Raw genomic sequence first — 19,038 nt, forward strand, 5'->3', positions numbered from 1 at the left:
TAAGACCATCGTTGATGATGGAATTTTCGTCAAACTCATCATCAAAAACAGAAACGGTGCTGACATGACCATGAAGCATTTCCACATACTGATGACCCAAGTTATTAACACGAACGACATATTGGCGTTCAGACACATCCGTTTGGATCAAAACCCTTTTTCCGAAAGAGTCAAGCTCATAAGGGAGGCTGAATCCATATCGACTTTCCCAAAGTTGCTCACCAGAGGGACCTGCCACGTATTGTCCATTTAATGCATCCATTTTTTCTTGCTGCGTAAATGTCATTATTCGAATTCAATTTTTTTCAGCAAAAGGAAAAGATTCATATTTTTGGAGCATCGTGTCCATTTTCAGTTTTGCCGACATTTTTTTCTTTTCTTCCCAATCGCAGTCCAATTCAAGAACGCGTTTGTCGATCGCTCTCATCTTTTCTTGCTTGCTCAAATGGATCCACTCTCTGTTGCGCTCTTTGATTTTCTTTTCCATCCGCGAAAAGTCGTCCTCTTTTTCTTCCCACAACATCGCGTAAAGCTCGTCTCTTTTTTCATCGCTGTACACTTCAGGAACTTTGAACCTCACCTCCTTAAAAAATTGTTGATTTTCCACGGATCCAAAGGATCTAAACGCAAGAGCCTCGAGCTGTCTTTTCTTTTTTGCATCAGGCTCTCTTAGGCTACACTCCAGAAAAAACGGGTGAAACGTCATTTTATTTAATGATCTCAATCTTAATTCCTTTTTCATCTATTTTTCCGTTTCGCTTCTCAAAATAACCGCTGCTGTGTCCCGTCTCTTTCATCGCTTTGTAAAGAGAGCCGTATTCGATCACTTCTCCTGTTTCAGCGTGCGTCATTTTTACGGCCACGGGATGGTTTCGGATCAAACGAAGCCTTTCGTATTTGGAATCTATCGGCTTGACATCCTCCATCATCGCATTTTTTTCGATCAAGTTATTTTCAGCCGCAATCATCGCCAAACCCATTTTGCTTTTCGACGTTTTGGAAACGCCGTTTTCGATAAGTAAATTTTTCAAATCCTTTTTCGTATAAATCATCCTTTTATTAAGGAATTATTTTTTTATCTTGAGACATTAATACACAACGTTCATTTTGTTTCCGTCGGATTTGATTCTGAGCAGCTTGTCAGAGATCACCACGGCAAAGGCTTGAGTGTCTGCAGGAACGTTTGCGTTAAAGGTGGCTTTAATTTGCACGTCCAACACGGTCGATTTTAACCTCTCAGCCTGCTTGCTCACGTCAAAAACGAAAATAGGGCAAATGTGTCTGTAGTTCAGCGCTGTTATATTCGGCTGGGCGACAATTTCGCTGATTCCAAAAATCTTGTTGTCAAACTTGCATGCGTCTCTGTAAGCCCTTGAAAATTTGTTGTTTGTAAAGGCCAAGTCGTAATCCACAGCAGGATACCTTTCGCTGTTTAAGGTCACATACATGTTTTTCAAATCGCAGTGGTTGAACACGGAAGGATTTAGATCTTGACTACCGTCTTTATTGGTCTGAAATCCAACAATGATGTACCTCGGTCGTTCACTGGCTGATCTAGCACTTAACCTCCAACTGAACGTATTGGACACTGGCACGGCAATGGTGTCGCACTGTCTGGATCTAAACGTCAACGGAACGTCCACTTTGAACTCGATGAGTTTGTAAAGACGGTTGTTGGCCATAACAGAGGGAGTGACATGAGGCATAAACAAAGACAGTTTGCTCAAGGTTACTTTTCCTGCGGCTGTTGCCTCGCTCTTAAAAATCGCATCAGCGTCGCTCTTTCTTACAAGGGTTATCGTGTGCTTGAATCCGTAAAGAACTTTTTCGTAATCTTCACATAAACCAAAAATGTGCTTCAAAGGAATGCAGAATGAAAAGCTCCCTTTATCTGCAGGCTGCTTAATGATGAAATCCTGTCTTGCGCTAAATCCGCTATTGCCTGCAAGATCGGCAAGGGCAGTGCTGTCTCTTTGCCACAGCTGATTCATTCCTTCCGACACTTGGAACTCTACAGGATATTTCAGGAAACCCAGCAAGGTAGTGGCTTGACCTGGACTGTATATGGTCTCAATCTCTTGATTCGACAACTGATGAGAAATCTGACTGAACAGGTGCATGATGCCGTTGTTAACAAGAGTAACCACATCCGCATCCGCATAGGAAGTACCGTCTGATTTTGTCAGTCTTCCTTCTACCAAAAGGTAAGCATCACAGGGACGCGTGAACAAATCTTGCTGTTAAATGTTGATTCTTATCTCACCGGACGTGTTTAAATTGGTGCTGACCGGTTCATACTCGTGATATTCATATCTCTCAATATCTTCATCAATGATGATTTCTTCTGTAATGTCTAAAACATCTGAATTTGCCATTTTTCTATAGCAAAGAAAAAAAAATTTCAAGATCCATTAGATTCTTGGAATCCGTGGAGACATTAGATTCTTGGAATCCGTGGAAATTCTTTGAATTTTTATGCGATCTTCAGTCCTCTTCCCACTTTTGAAAGTTTTACCAGGTCTTGGATTCGGATGGCGTTTTTCATGGACAGAGACCCACCAAGAGAGGAATAATCGCTGCTCACCTTTGGAGGTCCGACCATTCCGGAAATAATGTCTTTGCTTTTTTGAGTAAGCTTTTGAGGATTAGATCCTTCAGATCCATGGAAAATCTGATTTTTTAGGAGTTCCAGTCTTGGCATACACCTTTTCTAGCGCCTTTTTGCCTTGGTCAATGGCCACATCTTTCGCTGTCGCAATCGCCGAAGAAGTCAACTCTTTCCCTGCAGATTTGGCAGCTGTAATCACCTCTCTTCCCAACTCGCTTTTTGCAATCTTGCCAGCCAAATTAGACGCTGCTCTTGACGCGCCCGATGCTGCTGCTCTTTTTAAAAAATGGCGCAACGTGTCCATGATTCCACTTCCTCCAACAACGTGTTTCTTAACATATCTGTTTCTGTAAATGATCATTTTTTAAATACGAGAAAAAAAATTATTTGGATCCTTCAGATTCTTTGAAATCACAAGTGATTTTTATACCTCGATGACCTTCATTATCGATTTGTACTGGCTTTTGCTAATCACCTTTTGCCTCAACAGCTCATCACAAATGCTCACAGCTTCATTTCTCGATCCCGTATTCCCAGCACGACAAGCAGCCACGCTCAATTCAAGCTTTTCCACCAACGCATTCGGATCGCTAGGAAGAACAATCACTCCTAAACCTTTCTTTCTCCTGTCATAAGCTTTTTTCATGCGATCCTTGTAATTATTATATTCTTCAACACTCATCGTATCTTTCGCTTCTTCAATGCGTGCTAATCCTTTACGGTACTCCTTTTTTAACTGCATCTTTTCTTTTTCAGAAAGATTTCGATCAAGCATTTGAAGATCGTAACTTGTAGGAACTGAAACAGGATCTTCAGCCGTTTTGTGAGATTTCAGCTCATTTTCAATAGGGATGATGATTTGATTGTATTTTTCAATCTCTGAAGCTCTGGGTTTGTTATACCTCGCATCCGACTTTACAGCCTCACTCTCTACTAAAATTTTCGAGTAATTAGCAACATCTTTTGCTGTCACGTTCTTTGAAACGCTTGGATTGGTCATGAGATCCCAAAGACCTTTTGTTCCTTCATAATCTTCGCCTCCAACAATCATATCGTTTCCTTCAAACATCACTCCCATTTTTCCAATCGTATATTGACCATCGCTTTTGCTCAATTCAAACTTGTTTTTAAAGCTTCTTTTAAATTTTGCTCTTGTGTCCAGATCAAACAAACGTTTTATAAATTGATCACCCTCAGGAAAAATAGATCCTGTTGATTCTAAAAAAGGCTCGGGTTTAACCTCCTCGTTTTTAACCTCGTTTTTAACCTCGTTTTTAACTTCGGATTTTATCTTTTTGAGCGTCTTTTCGTTGCTTTGAATAAGAGGTTTAAACAGCTTTCCCACATCCGTCTGAAAATTTGCATCTAAAATGTTGTCGTTGATGCTGTTCTGATAAATCCTCTTTCTTCTGTCATTAATCTCTCTCACAATTTCATCTCTTTTGTTTGGGTCTTGTATTTTAAAAAAAGACATGGTTTTTAAAATACGATAGAAATTATTTTTCAGATCCGTGGAAAATCTACGATTTCTTATTAAAATTGTTGAACGCTTTAATCGCGTCATCTCGACCTTTTTGGATCAAGTTCTCTTTAGCCAATTCATCTATTCCGTTTTTAGTTTTGATTCGTATTTCCTCCGTCATGGTCTTAAACTTTTGAAGCTCACCAAGAATCAACTGAAACTCTGAATCGCTTATTTTATTATCCATCAACGCTTTGGAAATGTGCTCGCTGATCGTGTTCAATTTTGACTCTGCCAGCACTTTTATCTTTTCGTGCTTTTCCGCTTTCAAAGCCATTCTTTTGTTCACTTGACCTCCGACAATCGATAAAAAAACCCATTCCAATAGCTACCCCTTCACACGCAATCGCTACTGGGGTTGCAATAATGGTTGACAAAAGTCCTATTCCAGTCGCACCCAATGCTATGCACAATCCCTGCATCGTATTGTCCACATTCGAAATGATCCTGAAAACGCGATGGTACTTTTTGCTGAGATGAACTCTCTTTTTCCTCTCGTTGTCAATCTCTTTTTGGATTTCGCTTATTTTTTGAAGACGGTAAACGTGCCCATCATCCACTGGAGCCGTTGGAAGAGTGGGGTATATTTCTTTATAACTGTTGATATCCATTTTTTTATTAAGGAGAAATAAAAAAAATTTTCTTCCCTCAGATTCTTTAGAATCCCGGATCCAAAGGATCTAAAAGAAATTCACGATGCAAAGGCTCTCTCCCTTTTTAATCACGACGTCCTTGTCACTTCTGTTATAAATTTCCATGAAGATGTTCTCTACAGACTCTGAAAAAAGCAAAAAGTGGTTGAAATAATTCAGCTTTAAATTTAGCTCATGCCTCAAATTCACCAAAGCAACACCTCTATCCACTTTAATCCCAAACATAAAAACAATCGTCTGTTTGGATAAACGGTTCAACTTAATGTCTCTTTGAGCAAATATTTCACATCTGGAACGACGACAAAGCCGTCTAGGAGGATGATCCAAATGATGGTAAAATTAAACGGTGCCTTTCAACTTATTCTCGTCAATACAAATGATTCTTCTCATCTTTTTAACAGAAAAGGAAACTTTTTTCTCAATCTTTCTCTCCATTCCTCCTCCTCTTCTTTTTTACATTCATGAATATACTCTTTAATTTCTGCTATTTGCAAAAGTTTATCACAGATTTTTAATATCCTTTTTGGATCCTCAGACATTTTCATTTGTGTTGAAATTTATTTATTTTATTTTGCATAATATTTTTTATGGCTCAACTAAACCTATGTCTGGAAAATCTACGATTTTTTAAGCATACGCTTTTAGGTCTTTCAGACCCACATAAATAGCTCCTAGCATAATTTTATGCGTAATAATAGGCTTGTCCGAGAAGAAGGTTAAAGCTTCCGGATTGACCGACTTGTGCGTCTCCAGAGTTGAGCGTGACAACGAGCCTTCTTCCGGCTGCAACGCTGGGCATGGAGTCTGTCTCTCCAAAATTTCTGTAAAAGAAAATGGTGGTGGTGGAACCTATGGTTGAGCTGGATTGTAACAGCAGTCCCGTCGATGTGTTGTTAAACGAGGATACGTTTGATCCGTTCCACGAAGACAAGTAAAAATCTTCCAATCCAGACGAGGAAAAGATGCATTTGCTGTTACCGTCATATCCAGAAAAAGTAGTGTAATTGTTTGTATTATAAGGTGTCCAAGGACTGAGAACGGTTCCGTTTCCAGGAGGTAAATTCCCATCATACATTCTGACTCTCGATTCCCACCAGCTTCCAGAAGCGCCGATGATGTGCATCCTGATGTATTTTAGAAAAACTTCATTTCCTTTTCCATTTGTGTCAAGCAAAACATATTCGTTTCCGTAAGTGGTGTTTAAATATCTGAACGTTCTGCCGTACAATTTAACGGATGAAAGGAGAGGAGGGATGGAGGTGAATGTGGAAATGAACGGTTGAATCCAGTAAGTGATTGTAGAGGTATTTTTGTTGACCAGTTGGATGCTGATGTTTGTATTGAACATGTCAAGAGTAAATTATCATGTCAAGAGTAAATTATCATGTCAAGCATGTCAAGAGTAAATTATCCTCCCAACGAAGTGTTGCTTAAAACGTTGCATCCTTGCAAAGAATTGGCGTAAAAAGGACCACCGATAGGAGAAAACAGCAAGTCGCAAGCAAGTCCAGTGTTGTCTACTCCTATTCCTTCCGTGGTTTCTGAATAATTTCCAACGTTAATCTCGCCATCTGTAAATATTCGAATGAAAACATTTCCAGGAAATTTCCACTGAGAGCCAACCACAACCTTCTCAGAACTCCAGGTCCGTCCGAGTAAGTGAAAACTGTTGTCGTGGCGGCTGATGCTATTGTTTGCGATTTTAATCCTAAGGACGAAAAGCTTGAATTTGGAACAATCCCTAAAAAGCTGGATTTTTGTAACAAAACGTCCACATACCCTTTTGTCGCTGCGTCTTTTAATGCCGTTGGATCAGAGACGTTGATCAATTTGTGGGAATTTAAATCCAAGCTTCCAGTGATCGTGCTGGATCCATCCACTTTAACATTCATGCTCGAGCTGACGTCCACGTAATTTTTAGTGGCAGCGTCGTGAAGATGGGTCGGCTCGTTCAAGTTGATCGCTTTGTGAAAATTCAAATCCAAGTCTGCAGCTCCAATCACCGTTCCTCCACCATGCGTGTCCACGTAATTTTTGGTGGCAGCATCGTGCGAGTTGGTTGGTTCTGCCAGGTTGATGACTTTGTGAGAGTTGAAATCAATGTTTGAAGTGATGGTGCTGTTTCCATCTGTCCTGACATACAGATCGCTTGAAAGAGAGGTTGAATAAGGGTTGTATAAATAACGACCCAATTATGATCTACCAAATTTGTCAATCATTTTTATATGCTCCAGATTTTATTTTTTTTGCCTGGTCTAAGCGCCACGGATCACCACAAGGTGATCCGTGGCGCTTAGACCAGGCGCTTGCTTTGAAAGTCAAGACCTTCATCCCATTTTTTCAAGACGTAAAGACACAAGTGACCGCAATAAGAGGTATGACCAAACTGCACTCTTTCGCTGTTGTAATTAACAGGACTCTTCAAGTATTTTACCAATTCAACAAGAGGAGGTTGACCGTAAGAATCAAAGCTGTATTTCTTATCACCGTCTTTGTACCAGCACACCCAATGAAACCCTCCAGCACTTTGCTCGACAGCTTATTGATTGACTCTACCAAATCACCTCCTTTTGTTTCTTTAGCAATAAACTTGCATTTGGTCGTTCCGCAAGAGTCACAAATTCCTTTCAACATAGGTCTATTGTTTTTTGTCATCTCATTTTTCAAGTGAATGGTTTCAGTTTCTCTTTTGCATTTAACGCAGTACATTTTAAATACAAGAAAAATATTTTTTTTAACTGTAAAAAAATGGAAGTCATTGATATGTCATGGAATATCGGAAAAACCAAAAGATACAACAACAAGCTTTTGCCAAGAAGCATTCGAGGAATCATCGTCGGAAAGTCCGGTTGCGGAAAAACAACCTTGCTGCTCAATTTACTGCTTAGACCTGGATGGCTGGATTTTAAACACTTGCAAGTCTTTGGCAAATCCCTTTTCCAACCCGAATACAAAATACTCAAAAAAGCCTTTGAGAAGAAACTACCAAAAGAACTGATTCTACAATTATTCAACATTCAAAGCCAAATTGAAAAGTTAAACTCCAGTCCTGAAGCCGTCATTGAAGAAATATCAAAAGAATGGGACGGAGAAACAGACATGGAATGTCAATTTTTCGAAAGTGAAGAAGACGTTCCTGAACCTGAATCCTTAGACTCGACCAAAAACAATTTGATGATCTTTGACGATTTGCAACTCACCAAACAAAACAAATGCGAAAAATATTACATCCGAGGAAGACACTCCAACGTTGACTGCTTTTACCTCTCTTAAAACTATTTCTTACTCCCAAGACAAACCATTAGAGAAAATGCTAACTTTATTTGTCTCTTTCCTCAGGACGATAAAAATATCAACCACATTTATCAAGATCACGTTTCCAGCGACATGAAAAAAGAAGAATGTAAAAAGTTTTGCAAGTACTGCTGGACTCAACCCCACGGATTTGCTGTCATTGATTTGTCCTCCAAAAAAGACCATGGAAAATACCGAAGCGGGTTGGACGATTTTTATTTTCCAATCGTATAAAAAACATGTCTGGATTTTATTTGCTTGCTAAATCTAAAAAAGATCTTCCCACCGTATCAAACAGCTCCATCAAAACATACTTTGAAAGACCCATCGAGCTGGATTTAAACAAACAGTACGAAATGGCTCTTGTAGGACTCGAAACCTATCGAAGCTACCCCAACATCACCTCTAAAAATAACGTTTTCAGATACAGCCCAAACGCTGGATCGAACAGTTACACCATCTACATTCAAGAAGGATCCTACGAAATCAACCAGCTCAACGAGTACCTTCAAAATGAAATGCAAAAACAAACAGGAAGCTTGTACAGAGTAGACGGAGTCACCATTACAGCAAACGAGTCTTCGTTAAAAGCCGTATTAAAATTTGGAAAGCCTACAGCAACGACAAGATACTGGGTTGATTTCAACGTCAATAACAGCATAGGATCGCTCCTCGGATTCGATAGAAACGAATACACCTACGTCGAAAAAAAAGAAGACCCTGTTGACCCTAATAAAGTCACAAGCGTCATCGACACCTACGAGTCTGAAAACATCGTGAGAATTGAAGAAACTGCAGTGATCCGAGTAACCAACGACATTATCGGCTCGTCTTATTTAGACGGAAAAACAACAAACGACATTTACTCCTTTTACCCACAAGTTGAACCCGGAACCAAAATTGTTGAAAAACCTTTTCACTTGATTTACCTTCCCATCGTTGTCAGCAAAATTTCAAGAATGGAAACACAAATCGTTGATCAAGATGATCACTTGATTGATTTTAGAAGAGAAGACATCATTGTCAGATACCACATCAGAGAAAAAATCTCATCCACTCTACACGATCTTTTCTCCGGAAGCGCTTTCAGTCGGTGAAAAAAAAAAATTTCCTACTCTATTAAAAATGTACCAAAAGATCAAACTCAACATTTCAAAAGGACAAGCTGACAAAATTAAAAAAGCCATTCAAAACGAAACCGAAGTCAACATAAAACTCACTCATCAAGGCTTGAACGGCGAACATGTTCTCGCTGTCACTTATACCCAATTGAACAAAATTGCAAAAGCCTACGACCACGGAAAAGGTGTCACGCTCAAACTCAGCAAAAAACAACTCTTGTACAACGCAAAAGTAGAAGGAGGATTCATCGGTGCCCTTTTACCTTTACTAGGAATGATTGGAAGTACCATCGCCACAAAAGTCGTCCCTGCTCTTGCCACTGGACTACTCTCTGGTGTTGGAGCCTCTGCCGGTTCTGCCATGGTCGACAAAATCGCTGGGCGCGGAATAGTTTACTTAAAAAAAGACGGAAAAGGACTAAAAATATCCAGATTAGGATCCGGTATATACCTAAACCATTGGGCTGGAAATACTCAAGGCGATGGGCTTTACATTAAAAATAAAAAAGCATACAATCGTATTGGCTCTGGAGAAGAAGAACAATACTCCGGCCTTGGTTTACCTCTCGGTCCCAATTCACCTTTCAATAGCATACCCATTTTAGGCTCCATTCTCTAAAAAATCGCAGATTTTCCATGAATCATAAAATGATTTAACCAAAATTTTTTTATTCAACAAGAATAAAAAATCATAGAAAATACACTTTTATCATCCCCATTTCTCCTGTTGACGAAATCATTAACGTCTCTCCCACATACACATCCAACACGCTCGAAAAAGAAACGATTTTTGAAACTCGATACAGCTGATCAGACTTACGCACCAAATCAAATTTCTTATCATCACTCTCTTCTCCAAACTTAAAACTCTCACTAAAAACACCGCTTGTCTCCATTGAAAATATCAACACCCCTTTCTCTAAAAGCACTCTAAATTCCGATGTCGGATTTATCATCTTACACATATCGCTAAACCTCGAAGCCGAAACTCTTCTCTTTGACCAAAAAGAATAGCGCTCACTCAAACTCACGTTTTGAACGCTTTCCGTCGCCACCTTAATATTATACGCAAACTGGTCTAAAGATCTCACGGCGATTTCTAAACTTTCCGCATTCAAAATCGACAAAGTCAACTCGCTACCACTTTTCACCGTTTTAAACACCTTACTCACATAACTCTCAACACCTACATGCAACGATTCCTCAAAACCAAACACGTACTCCTCAAAACAATCTGCTAAAAAGATCCACTTCAAACATTAAATTTATCGTTGTTTTTGTTCTCACACTTATTCCTTCTTTACTTATTCGCAAACACACCATCCTCATGTTATTGAACAAAAGATCAAACAACGCTTTCACTTCACCTGCATGCTTTGTTCTCGCTAAAAACATTTTTTAAATAAGAAGAAAATAATTTTTAAATCATTACGCATGGACGGTAAGAAATTTTTTGAATAAAAAGGTAAGTCAACAGAAAGAAGTCGACATCTTAACAAATATAGAAATAACATCATTATTTTTATACTTCTTAGAAAACTATGATAAGAACTTAAAAAACCGTCATCTTGCAAAAATAGTCAACCCCCCAATATATAACGGTATCGATGCGCTAGAACCCGCATTTTACATCTACTGTCATATTTAATATATTGGTTCAATTTTGAGATTTTGTATTTTCCATTTTAACATTATTAACCAACAAATTAATTATAACTAATACTAATGTATTAGCTGTTGTTCTATTTTTACGAATTAAAACTATAAATAGTGCCATTATTAAATATTTCTACAAATCAAATCAGTTTTTTTGGCAATATGGTCTGATATGTTATCCGAATGTTTTTGCAATATTTGTCACGATATTGGACCAATATATAAATATAATATTAGGTAAATATTGCTAAATGTAAACATTTTATATTGGGCCAATATTGTTGCCAATATTGCACCAACATTGCTAACAATATTGCGCCAATATTGCGCCAATATTGTTTGCTACTTGGGTAGTTTGACAAGGTTCTAACTAACAATAACTTCATAATCTTTTGCTGGTTTTTATTAACTAACTATTTTAATAGAGAATTTTATACCTAACAAAAATCATATAAAAAATAGGTCTGAAAATCAACAAAAAGTGTTCAAATTTGACACCGATGTAGAATAAAATACCATTAAAGCTATTATTTGAAAATTAAAAAAAAATCTTTTTTATAACGTTACTCAAATTGATACCTGTCACATTGCGAAAAAAAATACTGCTTTCGATTAGCATAGAAATAACTATTACAATTCAAAATAAAAGGGGGTTTATGAGCTAAAATTAACTTATTATTTTAAAGTAATGATGTTTTTGCATTAAGAAATTTACAAACTTACCGCAGTCAATTTAAATACAATTTGCCGCGCCATTCCCTTACGGTAAGTCGATCTAACTATATTTTCCAGTGCCCTACCCCAAAAAGTTAATCAATACATCTTCATTTTTCTTTACTTATCTACAACGGTTAGTCGATATATGTGCACTTTGGAACGTTTATCTTACAAAGTAACTTATTTTAACTTTTTAAATAAAAAATATCAGTAATATCAAAATTAAACAACTTTTAATAAAACATTTTTGTAGCAGTAATAAAAACCAGGCTGCGTAGTTAAAAGAGAAACCACGAGGAAAACAATTGTAGTGAAGATGCAAATAAAAACTGATGACATGCTGAAAAACAAATTTTTTCAAAAAGGAATTACGCCAATAGATATTTTTTTCATGTAAAAGGAGAAAAAGTCAGTGTTTAAAAAATATTTTATCTAACTACACAGTCAATTTCAAAAAAGCTAGTGTACAAAGCTCACAACGTCAAATATGTTAAAACAAATACTCCTGCACAAGATCTACGAGGTAAAATCATGAAAAGCAAACGTACACCGCAGAGTGCACCAAAACGTACACCAACTCAGCTAGGGATCACATAAAATCTTTTCCAACAGTTGAGTCACATTGTCGTGTAAGTACCAATAGAGAATACCTTGAGTCACACCTTAATATTTCAAAAATGTATAATCTTTACAAAGAGAAATGTATAAACGAAAATTTTGAGCTAGTAAAAAAATCTATGTACTACCATATTTTCTCCACCGAATTCAATCTTGGTTTTCACATTCTCAAAAAGGATAGATGCGACCTTCGTGAGATGTTTAAAGTTGCTGAAAACACTGATACTATGTCTGAAAAATTGAGAGAAGACTTTGAAAGACATCAAGTTTTTTTTTAAAAAAAAGAAAGATATACGTGCTAAAGAAAAAAAAGATAAAAAGTTCTGGTTTTACTTTTTGACCTTCAAAATGTTATATTGACTCAGCATGCAAAAATTAGTTTCCTTTTTTATCTGAGAAAGCTAAGCGTGTGTAATTTGACAGCTTATTTTTCAACAACCAAAAAACTATACTGTGCATTATGGATTGAATCAATGATGGGAAGAAGTGGAAATGATCTTGCCAGTGCCTTTTGAAAAATTTCGAGTGATGTGGCAGAGGAAAACGACTTAAGTGACTTAATTACTTGGTGTAACTCCTACGTTCCTCAATATCGGAATAGTATATTATCAAATGCTGTGTTACATTTTTAAGAGACAATCCTAACATTAACTCAATCACTATGAAATATTCTCTTTAGGTCATTCATGCGTCCAAGAGGTGGATCATTAAATATCTCACATTATACATTTTAAATCTAGCCATGATTGCAATGAACCTATGAACTGTGCGTATGCCAAGTTCAATGAAAAACTAACAGAAAGAATGCAGCAACAAGTCCATCAACTTCCACTGTTTTGAATGCAAAACCAAAGATTCAAAATTGTACAAAGGAACTTTCAAACTTAAAAAAAAAAAGATATTAAAGCTGCATTTCCGTTTATGCCTCTTGAGGACAGAGATTACTACCGAGTTGTTCTTCACCTATAGAATAAACATGAAAAACGTTTAAGGGTTGTACTTAATGTAATGGTTTTAAAATGTACCAAAAAATGTAGTACAAAAGAATAAAAAATGAGTAAACAAAATGTTGTAACCTTGTTTTGTGACTGAAACAATAACCTAATTTATAAAAACTAGCTTCTTATTATATTATATTATTGCTTCAGTTACAAAATTTCCGATTTACAGTTCTTGAACGTTCGATGCGAACGTTCAAGAACTGTAAATCGGAGTTCACAAAAGTTGGTTCACGTAACGTTTGCAGCGAATATTAAACGAACCTAAACGAACGTTCGGACAACGTTTCTTGAACGTTAATTGTTAGCTGGGTCTGCATCACTTTTAAACATTATATAGGCTATATACATAATACAATACAGTATATATACATTTGTGTCTATACATATTGACAGATGTACATATAACGCATAATTCCATAGCTATATACATGATCATTAATACACATTAAATAACATAGTAATCTTTAAAATCCTAATAAACTTAATTAAAAGTTAAACAGCTTACAGAGAATACTTCAAAAATTTACATTTTACCGTATGTTTAACCCATTCGTAAAGCAGCAAGTTAAAACAATATTCTCATGTTGAATTGTTTCATATTAGCTGATTTGCTATGTCTTTATAGAAAGAAATGCAGATACTTGCCGTGATGTAATCATGTAACTTATAAATCGGACAGAATTAAATTAATGCTTGAAAGTTTAACTTAGATGAAATTAATATTATGATTGCTAACAGATACCTCATCTCATAACCACATAGCCATGACAATAAAATAATATTTTGTATTTAAAGTTCTTATTAAATACTATATCCACTAATTACATTTATGTATTAGATAATCCAAGAAGGAACCCCTTAGTTGTTTGTACTCACAGCACTCAGCTAATAGTTCATGCAGCATGTACATATCTGATATCTTGCTACAAAAATTGAAAATATAAAACCTTTCAAAACTGTAAGTAACACCACTGCCGCTTACCATGCAGTTATGTTATCAACCTTCTAGCACACTGCATTGGGTAACTAAGAACTAAAAGGTACATAGATTATGCATAAATATTATTTAATCGTAAATTGCAGTTAAAAAGTATATCGAATATTTTGTACCTTAGTATCTAAATAATTACCTTAATTGTCTGATATTTTTAAAAATCATTTCCTTTCTTTAAAAATTTTTAAAAATTATCTTATAGTCTAGTTTTTCTTTCAAAACTGTTAAATTATTTTCTTTCATATCTCTGTAAAAAGCCTTAAAAAATGTACATCGGTCACCGCTAAGAGCTCCGATCGCCGCCATCTTGGGAGGCCAATTTTGGCTTCAAATTTTTTTGAAAAAGACAATTGAATACGCTATCCAGTTATATTTTGAGATCAGTGGCATCTAATGCTTATTTCTAATGCGTGTTCGACACGATAAAATGGCTAACATACATACCATAACGATACGTAATTAAACGAGTTTCTAATGCGCATTTACGACTAAATTTGCCGACTGGGTTACATTAAATGTTTTTTTGAATAATTCTTATATTTTTTAATTCTCGCATTTGTAATAAAGAAAATATTTAGAAGAAGCTTATCTGACTATTCCTGTACATTCCTAAACTGCCCCAAAATTGTCCTAAAAAAAACTATGGCTATCATCAATATGTTATCTACCCCATTATGGGCTTCTCCAGGAGGTGGCTGATAGTAAGGGTAATTTTTAGTAATAAAAACAATACACTGATGATAGCCCTAGCAACAAATGAAATTTTTTGTTTTCCTTTTACCGATAACAAAGTGGCAAAATAAAAAATTTGATGCAAGAGTTCAAACGTTCATCAAAATTCTTTAGAAAACAACTCCCTATTTATTTCTTTTGACTATTTCTAACATTTTTCTTTTAATCTATAAAATTTCTGTTTTAATATTATCAATAACGTAAAGCATTTATTTTTATTATCCTTAATGTAGGTTTGTTTTTTTAGCAATAACAAGAAACAAAATAAAAAGAATTATATATTTAAAAATGTAGAATTTATTAATATAACAGAAGAATAATTATTATTTCAGTTTTATTTATTACTTTAATACTTATTTTTTTATACTCATTTTTTTATTTGTTAGAAAAAAAAAATCAATTTTTTTAAATTATTTTTGCAAACATATTGATAACGTTTTACAATTTTTTGCTAGCATATACTGGTGGCTTTTTGGTTCGGGGGCCTTGTATTGTTGCTGCCTTAGTTGTTTTTTTTAGAAAAAAAAAAAACAGAAAGTTGATTGTCGTTGTCGATTAGCGAAGAGGTTTTGATGAACTGGTGTTAAAAACAAGAAACAGTGTAGTCAGTGTAATAACAGATCAGTGGACAAAAACTTTCTGAAGCGATGAATCGAAGTTCATGCTATTAGGATCTCTCGGAATTAGGAGTCTGTCAGGCCAGCATTAAATTCCAGATCAAAACAAAATCCAAAAAAATAATGATTATGAAACATGAGAGAGTTGATGGAAAGTTGACAAAGTGAAATATTTGTTACCATTTATTTAATAAAAAGTTTGGGTATTTCTTTACACAAGTAATTGATGTCTAGACATAGTTTGTATTAAAAAAAAAGTCCGTCAAACAAGTATGTCAAGATAAGATTATCATTTATCTTTTCTCTTAAAGAATGATTATTTCCTGATGAAGTCTAAAGAGTTTTTTTTTTTTTTTTCTTAATTTTTTCATTTTAGATAATTAGGTTCAGAGGAGTTTTCATAAAATTGGCAGGAGCCATACTGAAAGAGAGTGAGGGGAGTGTTAATAGTATAAAAATACAAAGATATTTTGAATGCTATTTGTAAGGCTTAAACTCTCCGGCGGAATTTGATTTGCTCCAAGAGGCAAATTTCTTTTATGAATAAAATTACATGTTTTTTTTTTTTCTTTTTCTTTCTGCAATTATTTGAGAAATATCTATCTGGTTAAGTGACATTTTTATTTTGCAAAAAACGTGCCACTAAACCTACTTAAATGATGTAAGTTATTACTAACAGAATAAAGTCGATGACGGACTTGACAAAGCAATAGCTCAAAAATACTTAACTTCTTAATGCGAATAAAATTTCATTACTTTTAAAGCTATTGAATATGGTTTGATTTTTTCCCATATCCTAAGTTTTGGTGTTTCTGATTTAATCTCTTATCTTTTAAAATTTTATTTATGTAGTTTTTGCAACCAGTAGAATGAGAAAAACTGCTCGCACTGTAGCACAAGTTGATAAATGTAATTCTGGCATACTCTAATCCATGCTTTTATATTAGCATTTACAGGTTTCCTTAAGGTTATTAGCTAAAGTAAGGAAAAACCTGAAAAAGTCAAGAAATTCTCTGTAAAATTTTAGTCAGGATAAGGTCAGTAAAATCTTTAAAATTTTATCTGTGCTGGTATTTACAAAATGATATCAAAATCAAGAAATCTCTGTTTTTTACAATATTTTTTCTCTAATTAAAAGTTCATATTTAAAGCAAACATTTTCAGTTTAAGTAAAACACCTGTTAGTAGTAAACAAAGATTATTTAAAAGAATATTGATTAGTTATAGCCATTGCAAAAAGGGCAAAAATGCTATATTTTTGCCATGACTAAAAGTGAGAAAAGTTAGGGAATTTGTGTTAGATATTCTGTACAAACCCTGATGTGTACTTTCTGACATTTCCTACAATATTTCATCTTTTATCAATAAAAAAAATTTACCATAGTTTATATAGAATACATTTTCTTGCATATTTAGAATTATAATACTTAAAATTTTGAAAGGAAATTTTCTGTCTGCTTATATAGTATAGCTATCTATGATAAAGCTGTAGTTACAACTGAAGATAAAGCTATTTATCTTGGTATATAAGAATGGCGCGTTTGAGGTGGTATAGTTTTGTTTGTTTGCAAAGGTTTCTTCTTGGATTCAACAGCTTATTGCTGGTAAGTAAATATATGCAATAAATATTTATGTGAAGTTTTTTACAGATGTCCATTGTAATTTGTGAGTGTGTTTGTGTAAATATATGCACATATATCATAATAGGTATCATGTCAGATAAAGCATACTAGTATTTGTTTAATTTTTTTACAGCTTATGTGAAGTAGATATGGAATGTAAGATGGTTTTCTAACCCTATCCACTGCATTTTTATGTTATTAATTACTTCGCTTTAAGAAGTTGCTAATTATTATCAATTTGTCATTTGATTTAGTTATTTGGGTTGCTTCTAGCAACACTCCCTGTATACTTCACAATACATAAAGTTTTAAAGAGTTGGCCAATAAATGGTGGAATTATTGGAATGGGAATTATTTTGGTTTTATTGGCTTTGTGTGGCTTTCAGGGTTCTATAAAGCAACATCAAATTATACTTTTCTTTGTATCCTTAAGTGTTTTTTTTTTTTTTTTTTTTTTTTTTGAGAACATCAAAGATAAAAAAGGATAAAACAAAATGTGATCAAGCAAGTGCTCTTGTTGTATTGGTTAGAAATCACAAAATTTGATTTTTTTTTCTATTCATCATCATGTTTTCCTTAACTATAATAGTATATTGTTATTTTAGCAGTAATTTGTTTGATAATGTTTGCTTTTTCATTAGCTGCATTATCTGTAAATAAAACACAAAAACATACAGTTCTCACTCGTGGCTGGAACCAACTTTCAAATATTACTAAAGGTGATATTCAAAGATTAGGAAACTGCTGTGGCTTTTATGAAGCTGATCACAATAAAACATCTATTGACTATGCAAGTTGTACTGATGTATGTTATTATATTCAAGTTTAGAGTAGATTTTATAACAAATTTTTTATGATAAAACTGAATCCTTTTCACAGCCCATAAAATATTGTGTTGTTGTTATAGTTTTTTTCTTGGCAACGCTTTTATAGCTAAAATGTTTTCAAGATACATCTGGATGTTCAAGTTGCCTTGCCCTTATTGAAAACAATTGGTTTATAATTTTCTGTCGATCTATTGGTGGAGTAGCATTGTTTGTCTCATTACTGATGGTAAGTTTTAAAGTTTATTTGTGTTATAATGTTATTTTTGATGAGATAAGAATGATTGATTGCTTATATTAAATACATTTTTTTTTGTTTTTTTTTTTCAGTGCATCACCATTTATTTAAGTTGGTTGTATCGAAATTTAAAGAACCCTTCAAAAAATCTCAGCAATTTCCTCTAAGAAAAAAAAGGAATCTTATATTCAAAAATAGAAATTTTGCTTGGATGATCTTTTATTTGGCAGTTATGAACTTTGTTAAATAATTAGTGTTTTGAAAGTTTATAATTTCTTTTTGTATTAAAAAGATTATTTAAAAGATCTAATAAAAGTTTTTTCATTAAATATATACGCCTATATTTTTTAAGAACAAGGAGCAAGTTGTATTTATTTGCTCACTGTCCTTTGCATGTTTATTTGCTCACTATCCCTGCATGATTATTTGCTTACTATCCCTGCATATTTATTTACTTAATGTCTATCCTGTATGTTTATGTACTTGTTTTTAAACTGCAGAGCTTGTCAGCTTAAAGTTTATGGAGAATGTTAGATGCAAAAGGATACAATATATTTAATTCTCATTTTAATGAGATTATTTAAAATACTAATCATTTTCTAATTATAGATTACTTTAAATTTTGTTAAATTATCTTATATCATTCATTATTACTGGAAGTTCTTTATGTTATTTGTCAATATTAATTAAGATGATAAAGTTTAATTATTTTTGATAAATCCATTAAAAAAAAAATTAAAAAAAAACCAAAGACTTAAATGATTTGTTAAAGCACAGTTGAGACTGGAATGTTTTAAAACTTCACTAAACCATGTAGTTGA

At 34.4% G+C, this 19,038-nt stretch overlaps 2 protein-coding genes across 4 annotated transcripts; one reads left to right on the forward strand and one right to left on the reverse strand.

Moving 5' to 3' along the window:
* Positions 1–1,088: 1,088 nt before the first annotated feature.
* On the reverse strand, positions 1,089–2,120 carry LOC149886856 (uncharacterized). The gene has a single exon (XM_090089929.1). The coding sequence runs from the start codon at positions 2,118–2,120 to the stop codon at positions 1,089–1,091; it is 1,032 nt and encodes a 343-aa protein (XP_089946055.1).
* A 13,703-nt stretch (positions 2,121–15,823) lies between these two features.
* LOC145190238 (tetraspanin-13-like) lies at positions 15,824–18,963 on the forward strand. Of its 3 annotated transcripts, XM_090090126.1 has the most exons (6): positions 17,004–17,137; positions 17,289–17,311; positions 17,410–17,577; positions 17,745–17,960; positions 18,089–18,208; positions 18,310–18,963. In XM_090090126.1, exons 3-6 carry the CDS (start codon positions 17,500–17,502, stop codon positions 18,382–18,384), a joined length of 489 nt encoding a protein of 162 aa, XP_089946252.1. In that variant the 5' UTR covers positions 17,004–17,137; positions 17,289–17,311; positions 17,410–17,499; the 3' UTR covers positions 18,385–18,963. The 3 variants fall into 3 exon arrangements, 2 of the variants coding, with proteins under 2 accessions (XP_079923176.2, XP_089946252.1); XR_016453259.1 differs by lacking the exon at positions 17,289–17,311 and having other exon boundaries at positions 15,824–17,137; positions 18,105–18,208; positions 18,310–18,546; XM_080067050.2 differs by lacking the exon at positions 17,289–17,311 and having other exon boundaries at positions 16,939–17,137.
* The last annotated feature ends 75 nt before the right edge of the window (positions 18,964–19,038 follow it).

Source organism: Hydra viridissima, unplaced genomic scaffold (genome assembly GCF_058129835.1).
Source record: "Hydra viridissima isolate aposymbiotic clone 2 unplaced genomic scaffold, HvirCarnegie_v1 scaffold_6, whole genome shotgun sequence".
Lineage (NCBI taxonomy): Eukaryota > Metazoa > Cnidaria > Hydrozoa > Anthoathecata > Hydridae > Hydra > Hydra viridissima.

Bases quoted from the DNA above. Each gene is read 5' to 3' on its own strand.
- LOC145190238 (XM_080067050.2), top strand. From the start codon at position 17,066: ATGGCGCGTTTGAGGTGGTATAGTTTTGTTTGTTTGCAAAGGTTTCTT. The intron at 17,138-17,409 runs GTAAGTAAATAT...CATTTGATTTAG, and splicing joins GATTCAACAGCTTATTGCTG to TTATTTGGGTTGCTTCTAGC. The intron at 17,961-18,088 runs GTATGTTATTAT...ACGCTTTTATAG, and splicing joins ACTATGCAAGTTGTACTGAT to CTAAAATGTTTTCAAGATAC.
- LOC149886856 (XM_090089929.1), bottom strand. From the start codon at position 2,120: ATGCACCTGTTCAGTCAGATTTCTCATCAGTTGTCGAATCAAGAGATT.